Here is a 22,664-nt window from a genome sequence, read left to right as displayed (position 1 = left end):
GTTGGAAGGGACCTCAAGAGGTCATCTAGTCCAACCCCCTGCTCAAAGCAGGACCAATTCCCAGCTAAATCATCCCAGCCAGGGCTTTGTCAAGCCGGGCCTTAAAAACCTCCAAGGAAGGAGACTCCACCACCTCCCTAGGTAACGCATTCCAGTGTTTCACCACCCTCCTAGTGAAATAGTTTTTCCTGATATCCAACCTGGACCTCCCCCACTGCAACTTGAGACCATTGCTCCTTGTTCTGTCATCTGCCACCACTGAGAACAGCCGAGCTCCATCCTCTTTGGAACCCCCCTTCAGGTAGTTGAAGGCTGCTATCAAATCCCCCCTCATTCTTCTCTTCTGGAGACTAAACATTCCCAGTTCTCTCAGCCTCTCCTCATAAGTCATGTGCTCCAGACCCCTAATCATTTTTGTTGCCCTCCGCTGGACTCTTTCCAATTTTTCCACATCCTTCTTGTAGTGTGGGGCCCAAAACTGGACACAGTATTCCAGATGAGGCCTCACCAATGTCGAATAAAGGGGAACGATCACGTTCCTCGATCTGCTGGCAATGCCCCTACTTATACAGCCCAAAATGCCGTTAGCCTTCTTGGCAACAAGAGCACACTGTTGACTCATATCCAGCTTCTCGTCCACTGTGACCCCTAGGTCCTTTTCAGCAGAACTGCTACCTAGCCATTCGGTCCCTAGTCTGTAGCAGTGCATGGGATTCTTCCGTCCTAAGTGCAGGACTCTGCACTTGTCCTTGTTGAACCTCATCAGGTTTTTTTCTGCCCAATCCTCTAATTTGTCTAGGTCCCTCTGTATCCGATCCCTACCCTCTAGTGTATCTACCACGCCTCCTAGTTTAGTGTCATCTGCAAACTTGCTGAGAGTGCAGTCCACACCATCCTCCAGATCATTAATAAAGATATTAAACAAAACCGGCCCCAGGACCGACCCTTGGGGCACTCCACTTGAAACCGGCTGCCAACTAGACATGGAGCCATTGATCACTACCCGTTGAGCCCGACGATCTAGCCAGCTTTCTATCCACCTTACAGTCCATTCATCCAGCCCATACTTCTTTAACTTGGTGGCAAGAATACTGTGGGAGACCGTATCAAAAGCTTTGCTAAAGTCAAGAAATAACACATCCACTGCTTTCCCCTCATCCACAGAGCCAGTTATCTCATCATAGAAGGCAATTAGGTTAGTCAGGCACGACTTCCCCTTCGTGAATCCATGCTGACTGTTCCTGATCACTTTCCTCTCCTCTAAATGTTTCATAATTGATTCCTTGAGGACCTGCTCCATGATTTTTCCAGGGACTGAGGTGAGGCTGACTGGCCTGTAGTTCCCCGGATCCTCCTTCTTCCCTTTTTTAAAGATGGGCACTACATTAGCCTTTTTCCAGTCATCTGGGACCTCCCCCGATCGCCATGAGTTTTCAAAAATAATGGCTAATGGCTCTGCAATCTCACCCGCCAACTCTTTTAGCACCCTCGGATGCAGCGCATCCGGCCCCATGGACTTGTGCACGTCCAGTTTTTCTAAATAGTCCTGAACCACTTCTTTCTCCACAGAGGGTTGGTCACCTTCTCCCCATGCTGTACTGCCCAGTGCAGCAATCTGGGAGCTGACCTTGTGCGTGAAGACAGAGGCAAAAAAATCATTGAGTACATTAGCTTTTTCCACATCCTCTGTCACTAGGTTGCCTCCCTCATTCAGTAAGGGGCCCACACTTTCCTTGATTTTCTTCTTGTTGCTAACATACCTGAAGAAACCTTTCTTGTTACTCTTAACATCTCTTGCTAACTGCAACTCCAAGTGTGATTTGGCCTTCCTGATTTCACTCCTGCACGCCTGAGCAATATTTTTATACTCCTCCCTGGTCATTTGTCCAATCTTCCACTTCTTATAAGCCTCTTTTTTGCATTTAAGATCAGCAAGGATTTCACTGTTTAGCCAAGCTGGTCGCCTGCCATATTTACTATTCTTTCTACACATCGGGATGGTTTGTTCCTGCAACCTCAATAAGGATTCTTTAAAATACAGCCAGCTCTCCTGGACCCCTTTGCCCTTCATGTTATTCTCCCAGGGGATCCTGCCCATCTGTTCCCTGAGGGAGTCAAAGTCTGCTTTTCTGAAGTCCAGGGTCCATATTCTGCTGCTCTCCTTTCTTCCTTGTGTCAGGATCCTGAACTCGACCATCTCATGGTCACTGCCTCCCAGGTTCCCATCCACTTTTGCTTCCCCTACTAGTTCTTCCCTGTTTGTGAGCAGCAGGTCAAGAAAAGCTTTGCCCCTAGTTGGTTCCTCCAGCACTTGCACCAGGAAATTGTCCCCTACGCTTTCCAAAAATTTCCTGGATTGCCTGTGCACCGCTGTATTGCTCTCCCAGCAGATATCAGGGTGATTAAAGTCTCCCATGAGAACCAGGGCCTGTGATCTAGCAACTTCTGCTAGTTGCCAGAAGAAAGCCTCGTCCACCTCATCCCCCTGGTCTGGTGGTCTATAGCAGACTCCAACCACGACATCACCCTTGTTGCTCACAAGGAGGGAGTTTGGTTCACAGCTCTCACCACGAAAGAAGCATATTTCTATGTGGACATTCATCCATCATGCAGGAAGTTCCCACAATTCAGGATTGGACAGCAGCTCTCCCAGTTTTGTGTCCTCCCTTTTTAGTCGTGAAACAGCATCAAAGGTCTTCACGGAAGTGTTTGCTGTAGTAGCGACCAAGATGTGATGCCAGGGACGTACCATGTTCCCATACCTGGACAATTGGCTTCTAGTGGGACAATCCCAACATGAAGTTGGCTTTGCAGTAGAGTCTCTTTGATTCCTTCTTACATGTCTACATAAACTTAGATAAGTCCATTTTGTCTCTCTCACACAGCCAACAGATTTCATAGGAGCAAGGGTGGACTCGATTTCAGCACAAGTTTTCCTCCCAGCAGACAGATTTTATGCGATGGACAGCCTGATCGCTTGCATTACCTGCAAGCCCCACACTAGTGTGTTGGTGCCTTTCCCTCTTGGGCCATATGGCTGCATGCACCTATGTGACACATTTTGCTAGGCTCCGCTTGCGATGCCTACAAGCCTGGCTCCATTTGACCTACCAGCTGACTAGGGACTGCATCGACTCCAAAGTCACTGTTCCCTGAGGATTTCTTGCCTCTCTTGTTTGGTGGTCCAACTCAACCAAGCTCATGGTGGGGACCCCCTTCAGTCCTGCCATGAGGGCCACCATTGGGACCGCCACACAGCTCAGGATACATGGACACCACAGTAAGCTAGACTGCATATAAATTTGCAGGAACTCAGAGCAGCTTGCCTAGCCTGCAAAGCGTTTCTTCCCCTCATATGCTCCCTCCACATGTGTAAATTGTATCAGACAATATCACTGCCTTGGTGTCTATATAGAAACAAACAGGGAGGAGTGAGCTCTCGTTCCGTATGCTTGGAGGCAGTCAGACTGTGGAACTGATGTGTCAGAAATCAGCCCCTACACGTGATCTTAGCCATGAGGCCGAGCTCAGAACTCCCTAGTGGACACACTAAGCAGAAGTCTCTACATAGACCATGAATGCGAAATACACAGAACAGTTCTGACCAACATCTTTGCACAGTGGGGTACTCGCCAATGGGACCTCTTTGCATCCCAGACAAACAGAAAGCTTCCCATATACTGCTTCAGGGGAGCCATAGGCAATGACTCTCAGAAGGCAACGCTCTCCTGCTCCCCTGGCCCGGTGACCTCTGTGCCCCTCATACCTCAAGTTGCTCAGAAGATTCACCGAGGTGGAGCCACCATCATCCTCCTAGCACCCTATCTGCCCAGGCAGTTATGGGTCATGGATCTCCTAAGATTGTCCACATGCACACCCATCGGAATCCACCCATTCCCAGATCTCCTAACTCGAGACCATGGGAGGTTCAGGCACCCCAATCAGAGCTCACTCCATCTCATGGCCTGGTGTTTGGATGCTTTGCCTCAGTCCAGGAGAGAGGACCAGGGAAAGAGTTGACCAGAATATGGTATTGGGTTGAATGGTGCTGTTTCTCGGCTTGGGTATGCCACTCCCACCATTCCCATGCTATGGAGGGCATTCTGGTTATCCTTGACTATCTCCTTGCCCTAAAAACATCATGTTTGGAACTTAGCTCACTTTGTGTACACCTGACAGCAGTTAATGCTTTCCTTCCCCTGGTGGAGGAACACGCTATCTGCACTCACCTGACAACGGTATGATGTATGAAAGACTTGCTCAGAACCTTTCCATGGGTCATCAGACTCACACCACAGTGGGACCTTAACCTCATCCTGTCAACTCTCATAGGCCTGCCCTTTGAACCTGTGGTGACACGTGCCATGACCTATCTCTCCATTAAAGTGGCATTCTTAGTAGCCATCACTTCAGTCAGAAGGGTCGGTGAACTAGTGGCCAGGGTGGCAGGCCCTCCTTACACAGTATTCCACATGGAGAAGGTCTCCCTCCAGCTACACCCCAAATTCTTCCCCAAGATTATGTCCAAATTCCATATCATCCAATCAATTCACTTACCTATTATTTTACAAAACCTCATGCCTCTCCTGGGGACAAGAAACTGCACTTCCTCAACATCAGGTGCACCCTGGTGTTCTACCTGCAGAGAACCAAGCCCGTTAGAAACAACGGTGGATGGGCCCTGTGCCCGGGAGCTCTGGCCAATTTGGGGGCCCCTAGCAGGATCACCAGAACTCTGTCCCTGTCCCCTGTTACTCCTCTCCCCTGACCCAGAGCCCCTCCAACATATTCCTCCTCTTGCCCCGAGGCCCCACCCCCTGGCCAGGCTAGAAGCCTGAGGCCAGTTGTGGTGGCGAGCATATTTCCCTCTCCCCGAGCTGGCCCAGCCACTTGCCAGAGCTCCGCTCTCCGCACCTCTCTTCTCTCCCCCCTCCCCCATGAAGTCACTCGCAGAGTCCTCTTCCCCGGGCTGAGCTGCTGGCTGAGCCCCTTTCTTCCCACCTGCCCCTCTGCATGGAGCCAACCCAAGTTGCTCTCTCCCTCCTTCCCCCACATGGAGCTGGCCTAAGCCATTCCCTGAGCCCCTCGCCTGCACAGGACTGGCCTGAGCCCCGACACTTGCCCCCCTCCCACCCCTTGTTGGCATTTGTTCCATTTGCTCTTGCCAACTGATGAGAAGGGGACTGTTGGTAGGAAGTGCTCAACTTGATGACAAAAGCCTAGCAGCTAGCAATGAATAGAGAGATCTACAGCAATGTGACCTAAGTTTCCTTACTTCGGTGACCTTTCTCTCACGCCTCCCCCCATCATTTTTATATGGCAACTGCCTCATTCTGTAATCTACAGTAATAAACAGGGCAAATTGTGCCACCTTCTTAGAAGGGGGTTTCATAAAGAAAGTACAACTCCACATATCCAAAATAAAGACTTAAAATTTATTGAAGACTAGATTGAACCCATATTCTGGTGTATACTTTGTGGAAAAATTCTGTTTAATGAAATCACGAAGAATCTAAACTGTGAAGACATTTAAAAAGTAAATATAGTGCAGACGGAATCAGGCCAAATGACTGTTTCTCAAGGGAAAAACATATCCACTTAGTAAAGGAAAGGTTGGTTCTTGATCTGCTTCTGGAATCATATGCAACAAAATCGTCTTATTTGGGATTGTACAGAATGGCAAAATATTTGACACTATTGGAGAAGAACTGATTTGTTTTTGTTGACTGCTGTTAACACTTGTAGGGAAATGCTTAGAGATTCTGCTGCAAAAAAACCTGAAAAAATGTTCCACTTTTAACTAACGTAGTACTGTAAGCAGAGGAATTGATATAGACAAAGATTGCAAGTGTTAAGTTTTTCATTATATTGGAATGATATGACTACATTAACACTATTTTGTTTATATTCATAAAACTGGATGAGTCCCAGTACAAGTTGTCAAAAGTGGCTCTTAAATTTGTAGTAGGTGGTTGCAGGATTGGAAATGGTTAGGAACCATCAAAAGAAGGGACCATGGCTCCAACTTCCTTAGTTGTTTTCCTGATGCTGCAGGAATTGAGTCTCAGAACAGTCTCTCAGTTAAACATTGCAGTTTAATACACTTTTTTCATACTTTCTTACTAGTTTGTAGGTTAGTTGTAGTTTAAACAAAACGTTTAATTTAAAACTTAGTAGTGTTAGCTGTAAGGTTAGTTCAGTTGATGCTGTTGCATGATACCAAACAGCTTTTATCTGCTCCATTGTCCAGTTCAAAGCTGATTTTACTCGTGGTATATCTAGATTGAAATATAGTTTGGATTTGTGGTGTGTGTTGAGATTTTGGTAGGATGTGGAGCATCATTTTTCATTAATAGGCCAGCCCCTAGGTATCCTCTTCTCCAGCTTCATCTTCATTAGCCACCTTGTTTTATAGATGAGATAGGTAGAAAGACCACTGGTGGTGAAAGTCTTGAGCTGGCGCTGATAGTGTGTGTCATAAAGAATGTTTGGTTTCTTTTGTTGTTGCTGTGCAGGAGATAAACCAGAGGTTCTTTGCCTATACCATAGCACAGGGGTCAGCAACCTGCGGCACGTGTGCCGATTTTTACTGGCACGCTGCTGCCAGCCGGGGTTCCGGCCGCTGGCCCCGCTCAGCCCACTGCCGGCTTGGGTGAACAGAACCCCCGTCCAGCAGTAGGCTGAGCAGGGCAGGTGGCCGGGACCCCGGCTGGCAGGAGCCGGCGGACGGAACCCCAGACCGACAGCAGGCTGAGCCGCTCAGCCACTGCCGGTCTGGGGTTCTGTCCGCCGGCCCCGCTCACCTCGCTGCTGGTCTGGGGTTCCAGCCGCCCGGCCCCCTGCCAGCTGGAGTCCAGGCCTCCGGCCCTGCTCAGCCTGCTGCCGGCCTGGGGTACCGGCAGCCAGCCCAGGGCTCTTCTCCTGGCCTGGGTTCAGTGCTCTGAAGCCGCCCTCAGCTTCTAAAAAAAATCTTGCATGTCTCGCACCCCCAGAAAGGGCATCTCGCACCCCAGGTTAAGAACCACTGCACTAAACTGATAAGATCTGCATTTTAATTTAATTTTAAATGAAGCTTCTTAAACATTTTTAAAACCTTATTTACTTTACATACAACAATAGTTTAGTTTAGTTATATATTATAGACTTATAGAGAGATCTTCTAAAAATGTTAAAATGTATTACTGGCACGTGAAACCTTAAATTAAAGTGAATAAATGAAGACTCGGTACACCACTTCTGAAAGGTTGCCGACCCCTGCCATAGTATCAGCAAAGTCTCTGACCAGATTCATATGGTAGTGGATAGCTTCTCTTGGCTACAATGTGGAATCCATTCCATTTTTGATTACATTTGTTTAGTGTATGAATCAAATAAAGAAGAAGATTCAGTAAAAGTCTGCTGTACTGTGGGTGCTAATTGGTATCCTGCGAGAACAAAGGTTAAGGCCCTCGTAGGTGCCTAATTCCCTTCTGAAAATGACATTTGGACTACTAAATCAGTTAAGCATTGAAATATTGAGCACAGCAGCACCTATATACCTTAAAAAATCTGTGCCTAAGTTGTCTTTTGGTGAGTTTAGAGGTGTTGGGAACCCTTTGGTTCAGTGTCCTTCCTATCACTGATGTCCTTCCTGTCTTTTGAAGGCCTGGGGGAGAGCAAAGTCTGTTGCTAACAAAAATCAATGTGGAAGAGTTTGGTTAATTGGTGGTTGAGACTATTATCTCCTACTTTAGGAAAGCCAAGATGTCTCTCAAGGAATCTGTTAAGTGGTCTTCATGCAAGCAACCCACACTTGGCAACAATTTGGCAATCATCCAGTATCTAATCTTCCATTTTTGGTTAAATCATAGAAAAGCTTTGAGGTAAGACAGCTGAGTACCTGGAGATTTGCAGTTTCTTTGGCCCAAATAATTCTGGATGCAGACCTTGGTATGGGACAGAAATTGGTCTAGTGGTGTTAGATTACTACATCATTTGCCTTTGGTAATACTGATCTTGTGATCATGTTGAATAGCCTGCAGTATGTCTCTAACCATGTCTGGTTATAGATAATAGCATACAAAATAGCTCACTTCATCTCTTTCTTGACTTGTTTCTTAATTATATACCAGGGATCGGCAACCTTTGGCATGCAGCTTGCCAGAGTAAGCCCCCTGGCGAGCCGGGGCTGGTTTGTTTAACTGCCGCATCTGCAAGTTCGGACGATTGCAGCGCCCACTGGCCATGGTTTGCCACTCCAGGCCAATGGGGGCTGCAGGAAGCGGCGGCCAGCACATCCCTCGGCTCGCACCACTTCCCGCAGCCCCCATTGGCCTGGAGCGGCAAACCATGGCCAGTGGGAGAGGCAATCAACCGAACCTGCGGATGTGGCAGGTAAACAAACCGGCAGGCCGCCTGCAAAAGGTTGCCGATCCCTGTTATATACATTAGTCAGCTATATGTGTTAATTTCAAATGTAGCATAGTATTTATGGATCCCCTATTTTAAAAGCATTTTGAGTAATATTTCAGTAACACTTGTTAAATGTATTATGTTTTTCAATTTCTGTTAGTCCTAGAGAGCCAACACAGCTATGAATGAGTGAGTTGGATTCTAATCTTTGTATATCAATAAAATCTGATGTCTAAGTTTACTAAATTCGAATTAGTTTCCCCTTTGCAAACCCATTGAAGACAAGGGTCTAATTTGGTCTGCAGAATCTTTTTTATGCTTGATACATGGAATGGAAAGAATGCAGCTTGGTTCTAGTTCCAGGTTGAGTTTATATGTAGGAAAACATTTTATTGGTAAACTCGGCATATTTGATACAAAATCATTGAGCGAATAAAAATTGGACCCAATAAAGCCATTTTAGTTAGTTCTCAAAGCAGAATTACTTAAAATATTTGAATATAGGAAAATTTCGGAAAATGAATTAATTTTTTAAGTTTGTTTAAATTTGCAGGTAGTTACTAATTTTATTTTTGTCCCTCATTTTATGTGTTCCAATTTACGACATTTTGGGCATGGTTTTCAAAAGTTGAGCCTCCACAACAGCAGTTCAAGTCAATGTAAGTTGTGAATGTTCAGCTACACTGATAGTAAGGCAGCGTGGTCTGGAGCAATGAGCACAGGATTGGGAGTTAAGCAATCACAGGTTCTAATCTCTTGTTCTGTCACTGATTCACCATGTGGCCTTAGCCATGTCATAGCCTTTCTGTCTGTTTCCCTATCTGTAAAATAGGGATAATATTTACCCATCTACCCTCAGATATTTTGAGGGTTAATTATATGTTCAAAGACCTGCACAGCCATTTAAAAGTGCTATAAAAATGCTAATACTCTTTAAAACTAGATATGTCAAGTTTGTGGTGCAATCATTAGTGGAGAATGCTGCAAATTTCTGCCTTAAATCTGCCTGTGGTTCACTTCCCTGTCTGTAAAGTGATAATACTCTATCTCAGAGGAATAGTGAAGATAAATTGATGTTTGAGAGGCTCAGATACTATATTGATGGGCTTCCATAGAAAAGCCCATGAAGAAATTAATTTCATATTTAGTGCAAGCCTTGGAAGATCTGAATTAAATAAGACATGGGGCCATACTTCAAATGATGAGGATAAAAAGAAATCTTGAAGTCTGAATTTCTGGGTTTGTAAAGCTTGTTTTGGAGATAATTACAACATTCCTGTAATATTTTTAACTGACGTTACCGATATGTACTTTTTACTATAAGCATAATGTCGGGTTTTGTCTGGGCATTTATATTTGAGATATTTGCATATGGTCATAGTCCATGTTGTAATATTAGCATCAAGGGGCTAGAACTGAAGTTGAATGTGCAACATTGTCCCAGGAATTTCCTAGCTTTTGTGTGTTTACATAAGCATTCTGAACTTTTAGTTTTTAATGGATTTGCATTTTAAGAGAAAAAAAATTCCATAATTGGGCACACTTTCACTAAACTCCACTATTGTCCAATCTACATTAGCTGTATACTATGTCAAGGGCCACCTTCCTCATGTGTGTTCACCTTGCATTCTTTAATTAGTGCGGTAGGCACAAACCTTTGTGTCCAGGGCTTATAAAGTTTACCACACAATTCTATGCATGCTAAATGAACTGTTGTGCACTGAATGCAGCAGAGAGTTACAACTTAACACCGCATTATATGAGGCATTCTCCTATGAACCCCTGCCTCATTCAATTTGAAAACCTTAACTAAACGTTGTTATTTTTAAAAATATATATCCATGCCCACATGTGGATCACATTTTGCCTTTTAGTTAACTGACAGATTGTTTTTAACTGTACCAGTACCTATAAAGAACAAAGCTTATTTCAAATGAGTGAAGCACATTTTTTCCCTAAAGACCCTTTAATTGCTAAATCAAAATTACTTTCCACTGAAATATTAAAAGGCACTTCAAAATAATACATCTTCTCACTTAGGCAGAAAGTCCAAATCTTTCAATCAGTTCTTTCAGCACTATATTTGAGCAAAAGAGAATTGTATCTTTTTTTACTTTTAGCCTCAAAAAATCCTTAACTGTCTAAAAATGTGGTGGTGGCGGTGTTGGTGGCAAGGGAGGCTATGGCTATACTGGCGCTTTACAGCGCTGCAACTTTCTCGCTCGGGGGTGTGAAAAAACACCCCCCTGAGCGCAGCAAGTTACAGTGCTGTAACGCGCCAGTGTAAACAGTGCCCCAGCGCTGGGAGCCGCGTTCCCAGCGCTGTAAGCTAATCCCCTCGTGGAGGTGAAGTACCTGCAGCACTGGGAGAGCTCTCTCCCTGCGCTGGCACGCGACCACACTCTCACTTCAAAGCGCTGCTGCGGGAGCACTCCCATGGCAGCGCTTTGGAGTGAGAGTGTAGCCACGGCCGGAGGCTTTTGAAAGGGGAACTATTTGGCAGTCTAAGCTATAGCTGATCCTAGTACCCTAGCTATGATAATTAAAAATATTCATGCTATAAATAAATTTTGGGATGAGGAAAGACATTGTTGAAAATCCATTATGACAGGATATAGGTATATGTATCTCTTTGATATTCATAGAACAGTGTGACACACACACAACCCATTCTTAATTTAGATTTGGAACAATAATTTAAAATAAATTATAACATAAAAAGCTGTGTATAATGCTAAACCATTTGGTACAGTGCGGACAGTGAGCTTTAGCACATCTTCCTCTTAATTTAAATTGGGCATATCCCTTTTACTCTATACTTAATGTTATAAAAATACATTTCTAACAAGGCTTTACACCATCTTACATAACGTCCAGTTATTTGTGATCATCTCTGAAGAATCATTTTACCAACCTAACCTTTGGTTTACAGTACTGTATTTATTTTGGTGAATACTTCATTGGGTTGGAGAGAGTTCCCTTTTACTGCTAATGCTTTGTTTACAGGAATCTAAAAGTCTATATAAACTAAAGCACTGCAGTAGACTAATCCATGTAATAAATGTATACTTTGGATAGTATATTGTCAAGTAAGTGAATAGGGAGTTAGCTTCATGACTCTCATTGACTTCAATAGCTCTTAAAGCCCTGTGCATCATATTAAAATTTGTAACTCGATAAGTAAAACAGAGGAGAAATAACAAATTCCATAGGCATCTAGTTGAATTGAACTGTATCTGTATTTCATCTTGGTGTTCTGATGTTCCCAAAGTTGTTGGGTCTAACTGGCAGCATTACTAGTGTTTGATTTATTTTTTAAAAACAAATATTTTAACCAGCGTTCCTTACTGGAGTAAGACAGCTGTTTAAGAGCAATTCTGACAAACATACTTATAAACCAGGAATAAAAAGCAGTATTTTCTTATGACTTCAAGGGAATAACCAAGTAGATTTACTTTAATACTATGTAGTGATGTGTTTCTCTTCTAGCTCTAAGAATAGAGTGAGCAGTAATAGGCAGGGTTAGTATTACTGCCTGTGAAGGTTGCACAACACTTCCCATTATAAGACCCTGGTTTTAGTTGCTTATAACTTTGTTAAACTTTAAATGTTGGGGTGTCTGCTTCAGGATCCCGCAACCCCTTCAAAATTCAGCCAAAATGATCAACTGTTTCCAAATGTGAGGCCAGAGGAAAATATGTTTTGCAATGCTGAAAAATTCTTGTAACCCTTTCTTTGAAAAACTCCAGCATGCCCATGTTTTAGAGCAGGGACTTGAAATTTGGCATAGGGTGCCCTTTGTGTCAGGAAAGTGCCTTTGGCTGTTCCTGTGGAAATCCACCCCTACTTGACCAAACTATAAGGCTTTGAAAAACCCTGGTTTGCACCTGCTCAGTGGAGACTTCTTCGATTGTAACAGCTAAAATCTCTGAAGATTCTATGGGCACGTGACATATTCGAGCCATTCTCAGCCTTCTTCATGTGACCACCCTGTGCATGAGCCATCCCCACAGAGCAGTTGAGCATCCTCCATTCCTCGCAGCTCCTGTGTATGACAGAACTGCACATGCATCATTCCCACAGAGCCTCGTGAGCATGCTCCTTCCAGCCCAGGGCTACTGGGATGAAGTTGGACTTCGATGATGGCTTCTCCAAGTTGGGATAGTGCAGGGTGCTGGAACTGAGAGCAGGGAGCCTGTCTCCCTTGCATTCAATATTTTTTCAATTTAATTTTCTAGGGTTTTTTTTAAAAAGTGCACATGGCCAAACACACACTGTTAAAAGAACTTTATTTAGGTTGCAAAGTCAAACATTCAGAAGTTAGGAAATGCCAGTATTACGGTTGCCTGTGCAACCTTAATTTGGCCTCCTTACACTCATGCATTATGAGTGTGATCTTTAATTACCTGATTGCATACTGTTTTTTCCACAGGACGCCTGCCTCATACAGTGCACAGAACAATATTTTTTTACTCCTCCTTGTTCAGTGTGTGGGCCCAGACCTTATTTTACTGCACAGTAGTCAAATCCTGCTCTGAACAAAAAAATAGTATATTTTTTTCTTACGGGCTTTTCCATGGTACTCATCATTCTTCTTTGAGTGATTGCTCATATCAATTCCAGTTAGGTGTGTGCGCACGCCGCGTGCACGGATGTCGGAAACTTTTACCCTAGCAATTACCCGTCGGGCCGGCTGGGGAGCCCCCTGTAGTGGCGCCGAAATGGCAATCTATATAAGCCGCTGCTGGCCCGACCCCCCTTCAGTTCTTTCTTACTGCCTGTGATGGCTGTTGGAACAGTGGTCTCTTGTCTTTTCAAGTGTTCCACTTATCCCTAACATTCTCTTATCTTCATTGTAAATAGTTAGTAGTTAATAAGTGTTAATTGTTTTTCTATAGTATTAAGTGTAGTTTAGCTGTTAGAGGGCGGTCTTGTCAATGACTGACCTGTGGGGCCCTGGGGCATGCCATCTCAGAGCTTCAAGCCTTGCAAGTCTTGCAGCAGGCCCATGCCTATGGCGACCCCCACGATTCCTGTCTCAGGTGTCTGGGGGGAGGGCCATCAAGCAGACAAGTGCAAAATTTCGAAAGCGTTCAAACCCTGAACGCGTAAAGAGAGGGAGTTCCGTCTTAGGCAACTCCTCATGGAGTTGGCCCTGTGGCCCTCTCAAGACACGGGCCCGAGCGCCTCGGTGCGGAGCACCTCTCCGGCGGTACCGGCACTGCAGAAGATCCCACGCTCATCTCGGGACCGGCGATCTCCCGGACCCCAAAAACGCCCACCTCAGCACCATTCCCATTCCCCGGTTGCTGCCAAGAAGCAAGTGGTGGGAGGACCCTCTCGTAGGCTCGAGACAGTTGCCACGGGCCCGACGGTGCAAGACCCTGGACTGACCTCTGATCAGGTCACCATGCCTTGATCTCTTCAGACCATCCCTCCACACGGGACGCTGTAAGTAGAAGAGATGGTTCTATCTTCCACCCCGGACACCTTCGAGGCGGCGAGGGGTCTCATAGAGATGACGGCTCCAGTGCCTCCGGCCCCAGCACCAGCTCCAGTTCGGGTGCCAATGCCATCCAAGGGCAAGCAAGCGATGTTCCAGCTGTCAGCCCACAGACCAGCATTTCAGTCCCACTCGAGTCCCAGCACCGTTCTGAGTCCCGGCACCGTCCCTGGTCTCGGTCTGACTCACAGCACTGGTCCTGTGGTCTCGAACCTCAAAGCCGTTCACCCTCGAGGTCATTTTCGACTGCGCATACTTGGTCCCGCTTGAGGTCCAGGTCTCAATCTGTGACCTCGTGGCACCACTTGGACCGATGAGCTGCGGGTTCCCGATCCCCAGGTCAGCGATCGCCACGGCAGCACCGCTCTCCGGCTCGACACCACTCCCGGTCGCAGCACTGCTCAACATTGCAGCACCGCTCGCCAGCTTGGCACCGCTCCACGTCACGGCACCGCTCGCCAGCTTGGCACCGCTCAATATCGCGGCACCGGCCGCGGTCATGATCAGCCTCGCTGCGCCAATCACTGCGTGACCTGCATCTGCCAAAAGATTCTGTGCCTGCGTTGATCCACTCCTGCATCGCCCCCCCTTGGCCATCTCGGTCCCGATTCACTTCTGGCAGGCCGGAGAGAGCATCAAGGGTTTTGGACATCCCTCACTCTCACCCAGGGAGCATTGGACAAGTTCCACCAGCCCACTGGCAACCCCAGTGGCAATTTTGGACACCCTGGGCATACCATCAAGTCCAGGGCGCTCCCCCGGTTGCCCGGCCACTGTCTCGCTTGAGTGCCAGGCCTCCTGAGGCAACCCTTAGCCGTCCTCCTCCTGACACAGATGAAACTGTGGAACCAGCGCCTGCAATAGAGGCTACTCCAGCTCCCCAGGAGGAGCCACCCATGTCTGATCAGGATGTTACATCTGCACCTGTCCTCCCAGCGGAGTCATCCTCGTCCTCCCCTGACGAGAATGTGGCTGGCATGTCCATGTCTGGACCTCCCCCTATGGACTTTAGGGTCCGCCAGGAATTGTTGAGGTGCGTGGCCCTCAATATGAACCTCCAAATTGAGGGGGTTGTGGAGGATGAGGACCCCATGGTGGACATTCTCGGCCCAGAGGGGCCCTCCAGGGTGGCCCTTCCCATGAACAAAACCATACAGAACAATGCAAAGACCCTCTGGCAAACCCCGGCATCCATTCACCTCACAGCTAAGGGGGTGGAACAAAAATACTTTGTTCCCACTAGGGGTTATGAATATCTTTTTACCCACCCTGCCCCATGTTCGCTTGTGGTAGATGCGGTAAATGCCAGGGAGAGACAGGGCCAGCAAGGGCCTGCTCCCAAATCAAAGGACGCAAAACGCCTGGAGCTTTTTGGGAGAAAGGTTTATTCTACTGGGGGTCTCTTGCTGTGGATCGCTAACCAGCTGGCGATCCTCAATAGGTACAATTTTAATTCTTGGTCTGCAGTCCTTAAGTTCCAAGACCATCTCCCAGCAGAAGCTTGTATGGAACTGGGGGCTATTGCTGAGGAGGGTAAGCTGGTTGCTAGGACTTCCCTCCAGGGTTTCCTCGATGTTGCGGACATGGCTGCGCGCACCCTGGCGTCGGGAATCGCTATGCGGTGGAATGCCTGGCTCCAGTCCTCCGGCCTCCTGCCTGAGGTTCAGCATACCATCCAGGACCTCCCTTTTGATGGCCAGGGCTTGTTTGCGGATCAAATACCATTAAGTCCTTAGGTATGCACACCCCGGTTACCCAGAGGAAGCCCTTTAGGCCATAGACCACCCAGCAACGCCCTTTCCCTCCGAGACCGAGGCAGGATCCGTCTCGTCGCAGAGGTAGATATTCTCGACATAGACAGTCTTGTCCTTCCCCTGGATAAGGCCAAGGACAGTCTAAGCCACCCCCAGGCCCTAAGCGCCCATTTTGAAGGTGCGCCAGAGGACGGACTACCAGTTCTCACCCAGGACAGTTATCCCTTTCTAAATCATCTATCCCGTTTCTACCATGCCTGGTCCTATATTACCTCGGACCGTTGGGTCCACCGCATGGTGCAAACGGGATATTCTATCCAGTTCCATTCCAACCCGCCCTCCCACCCCCCCTTCCCATCCCTCTTCAGGGACCCTTCTCACAAGCAACTCCTCATCCAGGAGGTTCAATCCCTCCTCGCCCTAGGGGCAGCAGAGGAAGTTCCTCAGGAGTTCAGGGGCAAGGGTTTCTACTTCCGCTCCTTCCTTGTACCCAAGGAAAAGGGAGGCCTAAGACCTATTCTGGACCTCAGGGAGCTCAACAAGTACATCGTCAACCTGAAGTTCCATATGGTCTCCCTAGCCACTATTATCCCTTCACTGGACCCGGGAGACTGGTATGCCGCCCTTGATATGAAAGATGCGTACTTTCACGTTTCTGTTATCCCGCCCCACAGATGTTTCCTCCGTTTCGTGGTGGGTAAGACGCACATTTGGTTTGTGCACAACCCCCCATGTCTTTACCAAGTGCATGGCGGTTGTGGCTCCTTTTTCTCCGCCGACACCACGTACACGTCTTCCCGTACCTAGATGACTGGCTTATACGGGATCAGTCTCATCATCACGTGCAGTCGCACGTACGCCTACTCATGGACACGTTCACTCCCTTGGGCATCATAGTAAACCTCAGCAAGTTCGTCCTCGCCCTTACTCAAACAATAGAGTTTATAGGAGCAATCGTGGACGCAAACCAAGCCAGAAGCCCGGCGCCTGGCTATAGCAGGCATAATTACCAGCCTCTGCAAGTTTCTGACCACCACAGCAAGGCACTGCCTCAGACTGCTGGGTCACATGGCGTCCTGCACATACGTAGTGCAAAACACCAGGCTGAGGCTCAGACCGCTTCAGGCGTGGTTGGCATTTGCCTATCGACCGGGACGTGACAGCCTAGACATGGTCCTCACAGTCCCAAAGTGCACACTCGACTCCCTGCAGTGGTGGCTGGACCCTCAGATGGTGGGTGCCGGAGTCCTGTTTCATCCCCCCCAATCCACTCTGACTCTGGTTACAGACACGTGTGCCCTGGGATAGGGAGCCCATCTCTGCACCCTGACAACTCAGGGCTTATGGCATGAGAGCAAACTGTCGGTACACATCAACATCAGAGAGCTCAGGGCAATCCGCCTCGCCTGCCAAGCCTTTCTTCCCCACTTGCGGGGCCACTGCGTAGCAGTCCTAACGGACAACACCACGGCCATGTTCTACCTGAACAAGCAAGGTGGAGCCCGGTCATCGCCGCTCTGCCAAGAAGCCCTCTTTCTGTGGGACTTCTGCTTAGCCCACTCCATCAACCTTCAGGCCTCGTACCTGCCGGGTGTCCAGAACGTCCTGGCGGATACTTTGAGCAGGCGTTTTCTGACTCACGAATGGTCCATACGCCCAGATATCATCTATTCCATTTTCCGCACCTGGGGGTTTCCCTGAATCGACTTGTTCACTTCATGGACCAACAGAAAGTGTCCAGTTTTCTGCTCCGTCCGGAGTCACAGCCTGGGCTCTTTAGCGGACGCCTTTCAGATCACCTGGTCGGGCCAGTTGCTGTATACCTTTCCACCATTTCTGCTGGTTCACAAGGTGCTCCTCAAGATCCGCCAGGACAAGGCAGATGTCATACTGGTAGCCCCTGCCTGGCCACGTCAGTGTTGGTACCCGACTCTGCTGGACCTGTCAATTCAGGCTCCCCTACGTCTTCCCCTCGACCCCGACTTCATATCGCAGAACCACGGTCATCTCCTACACCCGGACCTTCAGTCGCTCCACCTCACAGCCTGGAGGATCCATGGCTGAACCAGGCTGAACGCGCCTGTTCGGACTCGGTAAGGCAGGTGCTTCCGGAAAGTCGCAAGCCGTCGACTAGGCTTACCTACGAGGCTAAGTGGAAGAGGTTTTCCAGCTGGTACGCTCAGAGGCAGGTGCCCCCGCTTCAGGCTTCCATTTTGTGCATTTTGGACTACCTGATGTCCTTAAAGGACCAGCACCTAGCCTTTGGATCCCTTAAGGTCCACCTTGCGGCCATTTCTGCGTTCCACCCAGGCACAGCGGGGCGTTCGGTGTTTGCACACCCGGTCATGCGGCTTTTTCTCAAAGGCCTAGAGAAAATCCATCCTCCAACGAAGCCACCCGTGCCTGCATGGGACCTCAACTTGGTCCTCTCCTGCCTTATGGGCCCTCCTTTCGAGCCACTAGCCACCTGTTCTCTTCTCTATTGCTCCTGGAAGGTCGCCTTCCTAGTGGCCATCACTTCCACTCAACGGGTCTCCGAACTACGCCCTCTCACCTGTGAGCTGCCCTATACCATCTTTCATAAAGATAAAGTCCAACTAAGACTTCACCCAGCCTTCCTACCAAAAGTGGTGTCCTGCTTCCACGTGAGCCAGGATATCTTTCTACCGGTTTTCTACCCGAAACCGCATGCTGACCTACATGAACAATGCCTCCATTCTCTCGACGTTAGAAGGGCACTCGCCTTCTATATAGACCGGACAAAGCCCTTTCGTAAAACAACCCAGTTGTTTGTCACCATTGCAGAGTGGATGAAAGGCACCCCGGTTTCCTCTCAATGAATATCTTCGTGGATCACCGGGTGCATTCGTGCTTGCTATAACCTGGCAAACGTCCCTCCGCCTGCTGTTACGGCTCACTCCACGAGATCTCAGGCGTTGTCAGCTGCCTTTCTGGCACACATTCCTCTTCAGGAAATCTGCAGGGCTGCCACTTGGGCCTCGGTTCATACCGTCACGTCCCACTATGCCATCGTCCAGCATTCTCGGGATGATGCAGCCTTTGACAGAGCGATCCTTCAATCTGCGGTTCCTTGACTCTGACCCACCTCCAAAGTAAGGCTTGGAGTCACCTAACTGGAATTGATATGAGCAATCACTGGAAGAAAAAATGGTTACTTACCTTTTTGTAACTGTTGTTCTTCGAGATGTGTTGCTCATATCTATTCCATCCCCCCCACCCCCTTCCCCTCTGTCGGAGTAGCCGGCAAGAAGGAACTGAATGGGGATCGGGCCGGCAGGGGCTTGTATTGATTGCCATTTCGGCACCACTCCAGGGGGGTCCCCAGCCGGTCCGACGGGTAGCTGTTAGGGTAAAAGTTTCCGACATCCGTGCACACACACACCTAACTAGAATAGATATGAGCAACACATCTCGAAGAACAACAGTTACAAAAAGGTAACCGTTTTTTACAGTATCTGAGTGCTTCATAGACAGAAATGAATTTATGGTAACACCACCCTTGTGAGAAGAGATGGGATTTATCTGCATTTTAGAAATGGGGAACTGACACAGAGTTTAAGTGCAAATGTATCCACTCGTTTTAGGTGCCCAATTTAAGACACATTGACTTGATTTTTTCAAAGTTAGCATTCTGTCCCACTTCATATATTCAAAGCACAGATCCCATTGTTTTCAGTTGCAGCTATGAGCACTCAGCACTTCTGCAAATTGGACCCCAGAAACTCAAGTCGACCACCCAGAAAATGAGGAACACACAATTAGTGACTACCTGTGAAAAGTTTGGCTTAAGTGACTTGCTTAATATCACGTGGGATATGTATAGCGGAGGCAGAGTTAGAATCCAGTTCTTCAGGGTGGCATTCAGCTGTCTTAACCATGAGATTGTCTTCTCTCTTCCTGCAATCACCTGTCTTATTTACTACACACTTCCCAGCTCCTGCAACAAATGAGGCAGGGATTCTACAGAAGACAGCTTCCTTCACTACACAACCCTGGTTGATCCCTAGAGTTAGTCTATTTTGTGCACTGGATGAGGCAGGTTCCTGTGGGGAAAAAATAGTATGTGTAATTAAAGATTGTATCACTATATGGGGAATGTTTATAATGAAATACATGTTTCAGTTTTAATTCATTTACTTTAATATGGCTAACTCCATAGGAAGGTTGAACGGTGATTCATCTCCAGTGCCCAGTCAGGCAGCTCCAGTGCAGGATTAAATGAGGCAGTGGTAAAAATGCCTGCATAGTGTGAACCTGTATCTTGGTGTGAATTAGAGTACATTTTTGCCAGTGTTGTGAGGAAACTTATTCATCATGACTTCGGCTAAGGGACTTCTCAGGTGAGAGTACTGGTAGGATACAAGGTCCTACAGACTCTGTCTAGACTAGGAAAAGTAACTGGGATTCTTATGTTTACAGTTACCAGCTAAAACCTTGTTACAGTCGATGGGCCAGTTACTTAATATGCTAGATAATATATTGGTAAAACATCTTTAAACAAGTTAGATAAAAAACATCATGTTTCCCTCGTATAGACAGGGTTATAGTGTGCCAAGGGCAGGACTGACACCAAGAGCCAGAAAGACAAGGTGGAAGAGGTAATATCTTTTATTGGACCAACTTCAAGCTTTCAAGCTTCCTCTTTCACCAACAGAAGTTGGTTCAATAAAAGACTTCACTTATCTTGTCTCTCTAATATCCTGTGACCAACACAGCTACAACAACACTGCAACCAAGAATCAGAATGAGCTACTTCTTGGGTAAAAGGCAACCAGTAGTGCCTTAGCAGAGAGGTTTTGCAAGTAGAGTTGCTTGTGTGCAGTTTTTCTGTTTACCATCTCTCTAAGGTAGACAGGTCTTGTGAATAAAAATAGTCTAGGAAATGATATCCTGAGTCTGTGTTACTGTAGTTGCCAAATTTTGTGTAGCTTCAAGTGATGTTTCTTACAAACTGATTTTTGCCTTCCAACATGAGTGGGAGCAGGCGTGGGAAGGATGAGGAAGTAAAATCAGACCCTCCTCTCACTTCTGGAATAGCAAAAGCATGCAAGGATGGAAAAGAGAAACAGGATCCTGCTGCTACCACACTGTCCACGTATTGAGCTGGGGATGGAATTGGCAAAAGTATAGGAACATGCTTGGGCAACTGGAGGGGAGGGGGTTGATGCTGGAGAGAGAACTTGGGCAGCAGTTGACTCTTTAGGCAACTGAGTAGCTGGTCGGGTGTGTTTTGAGGAGTGGGGGACAGAGTTCTGTAAATGAAGATGCCTGAGGCCACTGTGAGAGTGGTGGGTGATCACTCCTGAACTTCTAATGCTGGTTCTGTCTTCCTACTCTCACCAGCAGCTTCTGCTCCCAGGTAGTTTCATAGATTCATAGATTCTAGGACTGGAAGGGACCTCGAGAGGTCATCGAGTCCAGTCCCCTGCCCGCATGGCAGGACCAAATACTGTCTAGACCATCCCTGATAGACATTTATCTAACCTACTCTTAAATATCTCCAGAGACGGAGTTGTAACCAGCCAGGAGCAGAGGCAGAGGTGGAGCAGACCGTCTACCCCTTGTTGTTCTTAAAAGTTATAATTTGTTACCAATTGTTCTTATTTTGTCCAACTTTTCTGAAATGAAAAAAATTGGGATGTTAATCAAAAACAAACAGTATGTCATGCAATTTCTCCTATGGAATGGAAAGAGTTCAACTTTTAAGTTAGATCTGTAGTCCACTAGGGTGTTAGAAGTACAGATTTTTTTTAACACTTGAAGTAAACACTGAAAACTATGCAACAAAAAAGTGAAGTTACCATCTTTCTACATAAAATTGATCTTGATGTGTTTACCCGTAACAGTTTTCTGCTTTTAATTTTTTACTATGTAATAATAACATGCACTGATTATAAAGTAACATTGCATAAAATGTTGCCATTTTTTAATGTTTGTTTTTCCAGGGCGATTAAAGCATTTCAGGAGGTGCTTTATGTTGATCCCAGCTTTTGTCGAGCCAAGGAAATTCATTTGCGACTTGGGCTTATGTTCAAAGTGAATACAGACTATGAGTCTAGTTTAAAGGTAGGTTTTAAAATTCTTAAATTCTGTTTGGCAATTATTGCAAATTTAATTGCATTTTAAAACTGCTAATAATCTATACGTTTACATTAGTAATATCGTAATTTTGAAAGTAGAAGTATACTTATACACAATATTTTAGTAATTGTAGAGTCTCTCAGAGAGGGTAACAATAGAGTGTTTAAGTGCCAAATGAAAAGCCTGACAAAGCTGTGGGTAGGCACTGGCATTCCAGCAGTTTAAATTGAGTGTACAAATTCTTGGGTCAGTGCACGAGGAAGGAAAGTATATAGAAGGGAGATGGAGAGGATGGTAAAGGAGAGACTAACATTGGCAGTTTAGGTTCTAGAGATCTTTCCCTCCTTTGTCTCCCCCATTGAAAACAAAGAGAAAATGTTTAGGAATTGGTGCAGTCAGGAAGCATTTATTCAAAATAAAATCAGCTCCCCTTCATCTTTTTATTTTGTTACAATTTTCCTACCTGACAACACATCCTGATTACTCTTGCACTTCCTAGTGCCTGAATGACCTCTTAGGGAAAGAAATCACTGTCTGATCAGTTAGAAACTGTTTCTTAGTGTAGAATACTCCTTCCCACCCCCAACTTCTGCATCTTCTTTTGTTTCCTTCCTTTTCTGTCCCCTCTCCTGCCCCATTCTTTGGTTTCCTTCTGTAATTTCTCTCCTTACATATCATTTGTTTTGTTCGCTCTTGCTCTCTCCAGTCCTTCCTTTTCTCACTCTGTAGTACAAACCTGTAACCTTAAATTCACCTGTCCTGGAAGAAGGAATTTTTTTTTTTAATAGGAACTTCATATTATACAGTGAAATCCACATTGCAGGGCAGAAAATATTTGAACGTGAAATGTAATTTTAAGGCTATATTTCTGTATATTAAACCCTCTTGAGTCTATACATATATCTGTTCTTCTT

At 46.6% G+C, this 22,664-nt stretch overlaps 1 protein-coding gene across 8 annotated transcripts in view; it reads left to right on the top strand.

Moving 5' to 3' along the window:
* KDM6A (lysine demethylase 6A) overlaps nt 1-22,664 on the top strand; it is a 306,138-nt gene that overhangs the window by 160,924 nt on the left and 122,550 nt on the right. For 7 of the 8 annotated variants that reach the window (XM_034753936.1, XM_034753925.1, XM_034753963.1 and 4 more), the window contains one exon: nt 21,615-21,735. The exons of the other annotated variant lie outside the window; for it this stretch is intronic. In XM_034753936.1, coding sequence (XP_034609827.1) covers nt 21,615-21,735 — 121 coding nt within the window. The remainder of the gene's footprint in view (nt 1-21,614; nt 21,736-22,664) is intronic. 8 annotated transcript variants of the gene reach the window in all.

The sequence above is a fragment of the Trachemys scripta genome, chromosome 1 (genome assembly GCF_013100865.1).
Source record: "Trachemys scripta elegans isolate TJP31775 chromosome 1, CAS_Tse_1.0, whole genome shotgun sequence".
In the NCBI taxonomy this organism is placed as follows: domain Eukaryota; kingdom Metazoa; phylum Chordata; order Testudines; family Emydidae; genus Trachemys; species Trachemys scripta.
This window is presented reverse-complemented; position numbering and strand designations above follow the sequence as displayed.